This window comes from Corvus cornix, chromosome 4 (assembly GCF_000738735.6).
Source record: "Corvus cornix cornix isolate S_Up_H32 chromosome 4, ASM73873v5, whole genome shotgun sequence".
Classification (NCBI taxonomy): domain Eukaryota; kingdom Metazoa; phylum Chordata; class Aves; order Passeriformes; family Corvidae; genus Corvus; species Corvus cornix.
The window spans coordinates 14,720,001-14,732,272 of NC_046334.1; the positions used below are offsets into that span (position 1 = coordinate 14,720,001).

The 12,272-nt window shown below is 38.6% G+C and overlaps 1 protein-coding gene across 5 annotated transcripts in view; it reads left to right on the forward strand.

Moving 5' to 3' along the window:
* SLC10A7 (solute carrier family 10 member 7) overlaps window positions 1-12,272 on the forward strand; it is a 143,644-nt gene that overhangs the window by 86,853 nt on the left and 44,519 nt on the right. For all 5 annotated transcript variants that reach the window (XM_039550516.1, XM_039550517.1, XM_039550514.1 and 2 more), the window contains one exon: window positions 5,530-5,565. In XM_039550516.1, the coding sequence (XP_039406450.1) occupies window positions 5,530-5,565 (36 nt within the window). The remainder of the gene's footprint in view (window positions 1-5,529; window positions 5,566-12,272) is intronic.

Here is a 12,272-nt window from a genome sequence, read left to right on the forward strand (position 1 = left end):
TATCTTGATCTGTGGTGTCTGTCAAGAGGTTCTGCATAGTTTTAAAACTACATGGGGGCAGATGGAAAAAGGGAGAAGGCAGCTAATTTCTGAAGATTTTGGTATGTGAAAGCCATGTATCAGTAGAAGGAATCATTCTCTATATGATGTCTGAAGTTACAATTACTGCCAAGCAGTCTGACATGGGAGTACACTTTAAATCAGTTTATTCACAATGATGCATAATGTGGTATCACAGGTAATAAACAATGTGTTTACTCAGGGGTGATGCTGTGAAGTGGAACTGTGGAGCTGTGACCAGTCTGAGGGGTGAGGATAGTGGGAGTCTTGTTCTCCTTCATTTGAATAGACTGAGAGTTGGCTCTGAGTGCTGCCATGGTCTTTACAATCTCTGTCATGTTAGTGAAAACACTGAACAATCAGATTTTGAATTTTATGGAGTGCCTACTTTCTTTGTTTTGTGATTTTTGTTTTTGGAGAACATCTGTATTCTGTCAGAACTTGGGTGCTAGCTGTCCTGTTGCTCACAAACATGCCTAATGCAGACCTAGAAGCACTTTTCTAGAGGCAGGGTTCTCTTTTTAAAATGTAAAACATTATAAAGTTGTCTGCAAACTTGTTAAAAATAAAACAAAGAAAAAAAATTGAAAAGCCACTTCCAAGCACAAAATCAAGGAAACAAAAGACATAAGAAACAGAAATAATACATATTTTGACATACAGTTTCTCTCTCATATTGTAGTCATAAAAACTACAGTTCTGTTTATTTGTTTGTTTGATGGTGAGGTGGGATGTGCAGGCTGGGGTTTATTGGCATTGTTAACTCCATACTCCAACCAACTGAGCTAATCCTTTTTTTGGTTGATCTTTCTTTTCCAAAAAGTGCCAGCAACTCTTGAAATAAAGTAATATGAGAAATACTGCCGTACACAGCTGAAGACTAACTTTGTTCTCATTTATGCTTGTCTTCTGATGAAATGGTCCAGTGTTCACAAGGTTTTTTTCTCAGACCTTACCCTATCAGTAGCATGGAAATGCTGCCCAGTAAGTTTTTACATAACACTGCTTACACTTCTGCTTCTTTTGTGTCCTGCTCTGATGAAGCATTCAAGAACATCTGCAGCATTAAGCACGAGTAGGTAATTGATTTCAGAAAATACATATTTGTTCAGAACCTTGATTACAAAACGCTTTTTTTTCTTTCTAGCCCTGGTTGTTAATACAAATCAGACGTGACTTTGGTTAAGGTTTTTCTCACTAGCGATTGCCACATGCGTGTCGTACTGATGACCTGTAAGAATGATGAAAAATTGCACGGGAAATTTGTGGGTAAAGGAAACGAAGGAAAGTTCACATGTATTTCATGCCTCATTACAATAATCCCTACTTGTCTTCTACCATGTGTCCCTCTGGATCTGTGCCCACCTTTCTCCTCCTATTTGCATAATTTCATTCTTAATGATTTGCCACCATAGTTTCAAATTCATTATGTGACTTCCCCTCCCTGTCTGATTTGGCAGTCAATTCCATGTATTGATTTTATATATTCTTTCAGAGAATAAACACCTCTTAATACCTGCTCTACAGCAATGCTGTACTGGATGAAACCTGTAGAAAACCTCTTAGAAACTTTATCTAATCAAAGCAAATAACAATTAAATGGGTCTCCAAGTACATCCTTGCTGCTAATATGTATATTTATGTACATGCTATCACACACAATCTGTATTGAAAATCTCTTACATAAAATCAGTTTCATGATCTTTACTGTAGAGAGATGTTTCCAGGTATCTGACTCTTCAGACTCCTGTGTTGTATCAGTGTCTCATGTCAGGCTGACATTTTTTTCTGCCCTTTCCACTAAAATCGTTGAAATATATTCAGTCAGTCTTTCACATCAGAGGTGTAAATGGATTTCTTGAAAGTTTTTCTGCAGATAGCAAACAGCAGTCACTTTACAACTTTGACTCCATTGTGGGCAGCAGTCGGGAAGCTTAACACTCCACCCGAACTTTGAAGATGCTAAAACTGTGTAATGACCTTGCATTCTCAAGGGCAGATGCTCAGCTTTTGCTGGAAGTGCTAATCTACAATCTGTTTATCTCCGTACAGTATGTATTTGACAGCACTTGCCTGGAAAGCAAGGCAGGGAAAAGCGTTGTCAAATTTAGTTCCTTTTTCCTCTCTGATGGTCTCGGTGTCCAATGGACTTAGAAATGGTCATCTTTATTTTAATTTTTAGCTTCCTTTGTGCTTCTCAGCCAGTTGCAGTCTTAGAAAGCAGCCACACTGCCAGTGTCAGAATATTCTCATCTTTGTGAAGCCTCTGCTGGAGCACAAGCTGGGCTCTGGAGTAACTGTTTTCTGCCACATTTTCTTTATTCTTAGTGAATCAGACTTTGGGTTTTATCTTCAAAATGTAAATTGTCTCCTGCATTTTCTGTCTGTAGGCTTTAGACTTGAAGTGCTCTATTTGTTATTCTTTAGTGGGTATGAATTGAAATGCATCACATAATGCTCATGAGCACATTGAGGAGCATGTTCCTAATGAAGAGGTAATGTGTCGAAGCAAGGTGCTGTGTGCAGGGAAAGGTAATGCCTTTTGTTAGACAGATACACCATGGTCGGGTAAGCCCTTCCTCAAATCTGGGGCAGGAACCTGAAGAGAAGGGCTTTAGCATATAAAAGCACATCAGTGTTTTCAGGTAACATATAAATGGGCTTTATATCCCCGAAGTCCATCAGTTGGCTGGGTAACAGAGGTTCCCTCCCGGAATAAATCTTGCCTTGCTTGCACCTGTAAACCATCACAGCCACCACAGCACTACTGACTGAAGAAAAAAACCCTTTGGTTTTAATGTAATCCCTGTGGTTTTTCAAACTGGCATTCCATATCAAAATAAAACATTAACATCAAATTACTCTGATTCAGCAACAACATCTATTTTTTAAGATGAACAGTCTGTTCTGTCAGGTAATTGTTTAGCTTCCCAGGGAATTGCCTATGAGTTGCAAATGGGAAAGTTCAACCTTGTAAATCCTTTCTGCGGTGAGGCAACAGGAAACCCTCTTCTGATTACTAAGATCACCGGGTTTAATAGCAAAATTTAGTAACAAATTGCTAGAATTGACCTTTTGAATGCTAGATTTGCAGCACGTTCAGTCAGGAATCTGTTCATGGTGTATAGGAGGATTTTCTTCCTCTCCACTTACAGAATTACAAGAAATGTTACTGTCACAGAGGTGCCGTTTCCCTTTGTGACACATGCTTTGAATTAGCAGTGGCTGTTGCCCATTGTGTTAGTATCAGCAAGCTTCTAAAGTAAATAAGTAGCAAGTCACAACTCCCATCCTAAGGAGGAAGGACACCATCTTGATTTATCAGCAAGATAAAGAGGAAGGTTGCTTTGGTTTGGTTTGGTTTGGTTTTTTACCTTGGCTTCTTTTTTTTTTTTTTTTTGTATCATATAAAACCACACCAAGGCATGAAGTGCATAAGAAGTGACTAATGGTGCTGAATCAATGCGTTCCTTCAGATTCAGAGGAGAGCTGGCTGTGTTCTCAAGCTGCCAGTGTGCTCTCTTCTCCCTACACTCAATGCTTAGTTGGGAGTATAGGATGCTTTTGGAGCATCACGTCCTGCTCCATCCACGCTCCTCTTCACTCGTGCAAAGGCCCGAAGGTAGAACCCTGCTGCATTGGTGTTCTGCCATCCCAAAGTTGCAGGAGGCCAGGGGAATACTCAGGCACTTGGTAATGTTTGGTAGTATTTGAGGTGTACAGTGTAGTTGTCAATGGGGATAGGGGAAGAAGGGCAAAGTCTGGCTCATGTCTGCTTAGCAGTAGTCCCTAAAAGCTGGAGTTGGGTCACTCTGATGAAGTGACTGTGTTGTACCTACATTACACAGATCTTGCAGTCAGTTCTTCCTCATAGATTCTGCTGTGTGCAAGTGCCAGTTCAGCCCTTGGTGCCTCCTCCCTTCCTCAACTTCTGTTTCTTCCTCTCCAGCTGCTGTACTTGAACACTTATATTTCTTCATATCTGTTATCTGCATTTTGGTCTAGACCTCCTGTAAATACTGAGTGACTCCCTGAAGCAATTCTCACTGCTTCTACTTCTCATTTTAGTCTTTTATGATCTATCTCAATTGTGACATTTGCAAAAAGATAAATTATTATGGATAGCTAGGCTGTGGGGCAGTCAGATATGGCATGTATTATTTATTTTGAAATATGTTTTTAAATTCTGCAGAGCCTTCAAGTTGCACAGCTTAACTGTTACCTCCTTGATCCTTCTCATCTGCTATAATTTGTGGCATTTATTTGTTGCATTTTGTTTTAGGAGCACAGTAGGAACTCTCTGTGGCTGATTGTCTGGATCTGTGATTTTTGTGGATGCAGAAAGCAAATACAAAACTAGTTGTTTAAATTTTTTCTCTATATTCACTTCCAAAAGACTGAAGTAAAGCCATGTTACTCAAAGTTAGGTGAAAAGTAGGGGACAACTGGGTTTTTTTGTTCAATTGTTTCTCACTTACAGCTAAATAAAACATAAAATAAGCACCCTTTTAGATAAATGTGAGCACATTTTGGACACTTTTCCTTTACAAATAAAGTTTGTGAATAGCTGAAAAACTAGCTATTCTTGTGACCTATCTGGATGAAGAACAGTCTTGGCCTAGAGAAGTTCTGAGCAAGTTCTATGAATTAGCATGCATTAAATGATAGAATCATTTTATTGAGCAATAATAAAATATTGAAGTCAGATGGAAGGATGATGGGGAATTGCTATTTGCAGCTCTGAAAGTGATGCATGTCATGTTAACTCCCAACCCAAACAACTCATTCTAAGATTTGCTTTCATGAAACTTAAAATCCTCTGTTTTGTCCAATCATCAGCTTTAAACCTGTTCCTTGTCAGTGAAGACAACAAATCTTTTTGCTTGCATCTGCCTGGGGGATGTGGAAAGCCGAGATGGTCCTGTGTGATTAAATTAGATGAAAGACTTGCCTTCTACCAGTGAGACATGAAGTCTAATCAAGTGAAATGAGTTTTGAGATCTCAGCTCATTTCCTTGGGGAATATCTGCTTACATTACACAGTCACGACACCTAATTCATCACAGTTGATGCAGCTTATGCTCAGAAGAGGACCTGGGACTGGGTGGCATGGGACTTGATCACAAGTCTCCCTCTAAGGAGGAGCTGCTTAGTGAAGTTAAGATACAGCACACTGAGGGGAGAGCTTTAATATGTATTTTTTTTAATAAATGATCCATATTTCTGTGTATCAGATCTTTTAGAACAGAAGGGTTTAGGTGCAAAAAGGTAAAACAAGGTACTTTGTGCTGAGTGTAGTTTATGAAATGATAGCTGTACAAATGTTGAAGGACATAGTGAAGAGCAAAGTTGAGCTTGTTATTTAATTTCTATGATGTTAAAGGATATTTATGTATTTCCATGTACTTAGGTAAGAAAGTAAAGATTATTCTGCCTCCCTAACAGACTGTTTTTGTTTGTTTCTTCCAGGGCATTGTTATAACTCCACTTCTACTTTTGCTTTTTGTAAGTATCATGATATTAAAATATCTTCTTATTGGGTAATCTTGCACCTACTGGATGTTATATTTAAGACGCAAGTTTGGGTGATTTTCACAATGCATAAATAATGAAGAAGATTTTTCTGGTCAGTATTTGAAATCAGCTGCCTCCCAGGAAGGCCATCAAAGTGTGAATGCAAACACAACCTACACTTCATTCTAAGATGACCAAAAGCTGTTGTCTTACAGAAGTGCAAAATGATGATATGCTGTTAGTCAGGCTGGGTAAAAGAAAAACACTTATCAGGTAGGGTGATAACTCGGTTAGGAGAGCTCTTGGAGAGCTTTCACTTGCAGGAGCTGGACAGGATTGTACTGATCTGAAATGGATGAGAATAATTGCAAAAGCACTATTCAGATAAACAGAGCCTTGCTTTTGGGCAACTAAGCCCATGGGTATTTTTGTGGTAGAGGTTAGCAAGACAGATTACTGGAGCCCCTGTGCCTCACTAAATGTGATACTGCTTCATTCCTGTTAGTTCAAGATTTCTATTCCAATTGTTAGTCTTCAGTGAGGGCCTTGGATTCTTACAGTTCATGGTAGAAGGAAAAGGAGAAGACCAAGCTTTATCTTCATGTTTTATAAAGGCATGGATATTTAGTCAGCATACAATGGAGAGGCTTTTGCAGGTGGGTGGTGGTGCTTTAGTAAGTCCCTTGTCAGACAGGAAGTCTTGGAGCTTGAGGATTTGCTGGCATAGCTGGTGTGATGTGCTGCATGTTGCTGAGGGCTGTGGCTTTGTGAAGAGCAGGGAATATAGGCTGAAGCACTTAAAGGATTTCAAGGAAGGCATACCTTTTCTTTTATGTTGTCTTACTGATGGCTTTGTATGTAAGCAGCACACTGGAAAGGGGGGAAGTGGGAAGTTGGTCTGAAACAATTTATTAGTGGCATGCAAGGGATGCACTGTTTTATAGCAGGGATGCTTAAGCAACATACGGACTGTATACTAATATAGCAGTATAAACTGGGATAAATAGTACTCTGAGAGTGGCTGTAACATCAACTACTGCTTCAGAATAACTGTGTGGGAAGATATTTCTTTTACTAGAACAAATTGTAGTTCATTGATGTAGCTGTGTTTACACACAAACTGCTTTGACTGTATTGTATAGAGTGATACACACCAGCAAAGCTTTCTCGACACACCTGGGACCACACACTTATTGTAGGTTGAAAAAGATAACTTTTCTTAAAAAAAAGATGGGTGTTTTGTTATTTTTGTACTGAATATGTTGATTCAGGATGGCCTGCATTACTGTTTTCCAGTCCTCTTCCCTCTTGTATGGAATGTGTTTCTTCCACAGGAATTCATTTAGACCTGTGCCTTTGTTTCTAAGTGACTGAAACTTCAGCTCTTTTTACAGTTGCTCACTGGTAGCTTTCACCCTGCTTTACCTCACTGAGTTTGATGCTCTGAATAGTCAAAAGGGATATTTTGTGCAGAAAATGAAATGTTAAGGAAATATCTGCATATCTTTTCAAGCAAGGTAAAGATCTTTCCTTTGGCATCTTTATAGACAGATAACAAGATATTCTGCCCCATAAATTACAGTGTTCACTGTTCCTTCTCAGAAGAAGTGGTAAAACTTTATGTGTGTAAGAAGGCAAATCATGTCTCTGTTCTTCCTACCAGCCCTGGACACATTTGTATGAGAAGTGTGTAAAATGCACATTAATTTTTGGGTGTTTTGTAGCATGACTTGGGCTTGCTTTTCTTGAGGAAGATACGCACAATAATTGCTTTTTCATCAAGTGTGATAAGCAAACTAGTCTGGGGATGAGGGGAGTTACAAAACTGTGGGTATTTGTCACAAAGCCCAAAACTTGAGGACTACTCTTGTGGTATGTAAATATTTGAAACTTCTTGAAGTCTTTGTTGAGGCTTTCACACATGAAGAGCAGCATTCTGGTCAGCCCAGCAGCACACTTTGCTAAGATGAGGCTTGCCTTCTCTGAAGGTTCAGTTTATCCGGTGATAGGTATTTAGGACAGCTAAATGTGCACACCCTGAGTTCCCATGTCCTGACAGTCTGTAGTTTGGACTGCTGAAACCTTTTTTCCTTGTGAACCTCTCTAGTTTTCCTCTGAGTTTCCTTTATGCGTCTGGCCTGGTGAACACATACTGGATTCAAGCACACAGTTCACTTGTTTCTCTATGCTTGCTTACAACCTGCAGCTTCATCATTTCATGTGGTATTGTGGAGTTGCTGTGGAGTGAGAAACACTGACTAGAAAATTGCTGGTTATCTTCTCTAAACCATTCATCAGTTTAGTCATGCAACTTACCCTTAATGCTTAATTATTGCAGGGTAGAATTTTCAAGTTTCAAAATAAAACTTCCGTTTACCTCAAAATTAACTGAGCTGGCCTTCCAAATGCTATTCATGGATCTTTCAAGTCAATGTCATCAATGAATTTTAGTTCCTGAGTCTGGTACTCACGAGCATTAACTCTTCCACACAGTTGTGCTATGCTAGTCTGAATGCTATATTGCATTAGTGATCATATTTGTTAGCCTCCCTGTGTACAGTGCATAAAATACCTTTAGTGCTGCCAGAAATAAAATACATTGTTGTCTATTAGCTTGTTTTTGTTATATAGCTTAACCTGAGGTAGCAGTTATTGTTTATATTTTGCCCTGTGTGCACCAGAGAATAAAATGTTCTGAACTGCCTTTTTGTTCATAACTGCCCAGTAATGTAAATATAAATTGTCTAAACAACATTGATAAAAGCATGTTGAAGCTATAATAAACAGTGTATTTAATGCAAAGAATTTATCATCTTAAATGAACAGTGTTGAACAGGACTACAGTTACATTTCTGAAAAGTGTATTTCTGGAATGAAACTTCTGGTGCAAAGCTTACTCAAAAGTAACATTATAAGAGGTTTGGATTAGTATAATGAAGCCTTAAATACTGTGCATGTAATTGCTGGACTGTATGAGGATGCTTAGCTAAATTTTATAAAGAATATCTGACTTTGTCACAGATACCTCTGATTAACATTTTGCCTAGTAAGAGGCTATTGAATCTTTCTTCCCAGATATGTTCATCAGCAGTATCATCATCCTCATGTTAACCCTTGTTATTAACAGTTAATACGTCACATTCCCAGCAAAGATGTTACGAATGGGCAATGTCCCATAACTGTATATAATTGGAGTTCATACATGTGGTGAGCAGGAGTGTTGAAACAAAGTTAAATCAGTTTCAAGTTAGCAGGAGGTTATGCTGTTTGATATTTCTTTGCAGCATTCTGCAGTGCTTCATTAATAATGATCAGGCGTCTGTGTACCAAATCATTCAGAGAGTGAGGCTGTCCATCTCCCTCTTGTCGCTTTGCACGCTTAGCTGAAGCCAGAGGTAACAGATTGATCATGAAAAATTTTAAAGCAGAGAAATAAGTTTTGTTTTCTCAAAGGCATTTGAGGAGGAAAAAAACCCCATCAACTAGAAATGGTGTAGACTAAATTTTGCTTTTGAAAATAGCTATATTGCTATCATTAAATAACTGAGGAAGTAAAGCACTTGTCCATCTTTACTTACCACAACTTGTTCTGTGTGTTGTTTAGTTATTTCCTTCAGTATTTGTTACATTACATGATTCCTAGTAACAGTTTATGATTTGAATTCTTAAATATGCTGCAATTTGGCCTATTTACATTACTAAAAGACAGTTAAAACAAAGGTGTTGTCACACTGTGAAGATAATAGTGCTGTAATATGATAACCTCAAGATGTCAACACCTTTTTATGACACCTTGTTTGAAATACAGAATTTCAAGAGCACTGAACTCTGCAACAATTGTAGCTGTATCACCTCACTTCTATCCCCTTAGATTGTAAATTTAGTAATGGAAAAAAGGAATATGTATGAATGCAGGTTTATTTCCACTGAGGGATTTCACATGCCTTTGTATTGCATGGGATGGAGGCCAGGCTGATGCCTCAAGCAAGGTCATGTCTCGGATTTACTGTGAAAACAGCATGAACATAGATGTTGTACTAAGAGGGTGATGCAGTTGCCTTACTTGGGTGAAAGTGGCTCTGTTGCTTCCCAGCCACACTGGGATAGAGTTGCCCCATCTGTCCTAAAAGTTGGCTGAGCGCATGGAATGGCAAGTCTACCCAGCCACACAAGCTTGGGATTTTGTTGATTGTAATAGGTATCAAAATACAAGCTCTCAGTCATCTGCCCACCTGTTGGAGCCAAATGTGATGCTGTGGTTGTTATGGCATAGTATCCCAGCTTTGCCACTTTCTTGGTGTTCCCCTTGGTGGTGAGACACTCAGTGCCTGACAGATGTGGTGTCTTCAGTTGCTGAAAACACAGCCAGTTTAGCTGTCAAAGTAACAAAAGTCTTAAGTGTGTGAATCTATTGAAAGCCATCAAAAACTGTTAAGAGATAAGTCAGTATTTTACATTTTTATGTACTTCCCGTTCTTCAGAAGCATGCCTGCAAAGCAGTTAATGCAGAGTGTTAAAGACCCAATACAAAATTCATGTGTATATAAAGACACACTTGGCAACCCCTCTGTGTGACTGTCAGGCATTACTCCCCCGTTAGCTCTTTTACCAATAAGACTACCATGACATTTGTGTCAAAACAGAATCTTCCCAAGGCTTTATCAGCTTGCTCCTGTTCCTGATTTCTGCATATTTATTTTTATGTTGGCATTGTAGTGGTGATGTCATAAGTACTAGAAAGTAACACTGCTGAGAGAATTCAGGAGTAGACAAGTGAAGGAAATTTGGTGCAAGTACTGCAGAAAAAAGTGAAATAAAGTGAGTGAAATTAGAAGTTGATTTAAATACTGAAGAGCTTTCCCCTGTACTCACAATCTTTAAATTAAAATATGGGTCCAAAAGTTGTTGATACTTCTCAGATTTTTGCCAAGTCTACTCCAATCCCATTAATTCACATAAATCTGTTTACTGAAAGGAGGTGCCGGTACTTTTTTGTTTTTAAACAGGATTTCTACACACTGTGCCTTGTTTTCCTTCTCAAGCACTTGGTGAGTGAGAGTTGATACCAGTCAAATGAATCGTTAAATATGCAAATATCTTAGTAGCTGGAAAGCCTTAGAAGTTGATAAGGAAGTTGCAGCTAATGGATTTCACTGGTATGTGACAAAAGGCTGATTACGGTGGGGGGGAAGAGAGGGGGAGCAGCAGAGTGCATTAGCTGTTAACAGATCAACTCGTTCATGTAGAAGATTTAAAGTGCATCATTATTTCTACCTGGTTATTTACCTCACCGTTTCCTTTCTTCTTTAATCACTGGGAAAACAAAATTCTCTGATCTGATCCAAGCTCTTTACAATTAACTAGAACTTCCTAATGAAGTTCTAAAGAAGAACTGCTATGAAAAATTTACTTAGTAATTTTATTGCTTTTTTTCACATTCACCTTTTATGGCTTTGTTATTAAATTGGAATAAGTAACAGAGAATAATAGGGACCCTCCTTGTTCCTGACACACACACAAAATACTGTAGATTTTTCTAGGTGCTTTTCTACATGTTATTGCTCTTGAGATTTTCATCTATATAAAACTAGGGGAGCCTTTCAAGTGCACAACCTGCTTCAACATGGGCAGAAGTTAATCACACATCTTAATCATAGGATCGTAGATTCTGGCTACCAGGAGGCTCCCATCCTGACTCACCCAATCCACCTCTTTTCCATGCTGTGAAATTCACCTTGAAACTGAGCATGATCCAGCCTAAAAGTAAGGATTTTTGCTCTCCCTCCACCCTTGCAATATTAGAAACTCGTGTCTCTGATGAATAGAAAACTAATTTCCAGTAAGTACTGGTTAAGGATGTTTAATCCATTTGTCTTTGTTGCCAGTGTTATACATCTGAATAGCACTTCTATAAAATTTATCACCCTGGCTCAGACCTTCTCTTTGCCAGCCTTCAGTCAGCAAGGCTAAACAAGCCATGCATTTCTAATCTTTAAATTCATAAAACAAATCCCTTAATCTGAGGTGTTTTGTGCACCTGCTCCAGTTTTAATTCCTTCTTCAGCTGAGGTTAATACAAATCCTGCACAGTTGTGCAATTTGCTTCACCAAAGGCTTATCCAGGCCTTGTGCAATGTCTCCAGTATCCCCTACCTCGACTGATTTATTTCTTCTGGTACATCACAGTTTTATTTTCCATGGATAAATAATATTCGTGGTTCTTAATTACTCTGTATTGACTAATCTATGTCTTTCCACTTAGCCACCCCCTTTTTTGCAGCAGGATTTTTGGATGCTAGTCCTTCAGTCCCAGCTCTCCAAGGGTATTAATCTAATTCCCATTTAGGTGTTTCTGGGTTGTAAACTTGATCTTGTTTCTGTACATTAACCCTTCAGATCATTGCACCACAGTTAAGTGGAAGAGTAGCTCTGGTGTATTTCGGATGAAGAATACCTATGGTTATTTTTACAGCTCTATAAAAGGCTGTAAAATCCACAGGTATGTTTGGATTGGTTTGGTATTTAATGTGTTATAGGGGAACCCAAAAGGGATTAGGCATCTGTGATCACTTTAACAGGGGAAACTCAAAATATACAGTCTCATTGCCCAAGCCAGGAAATAATAAAAAAAAAAAAAGTCAAGATTGTCAGCTTTTCTTTTTCCATACTTCTGAATATAAAACTTAGATTTTTTTTTT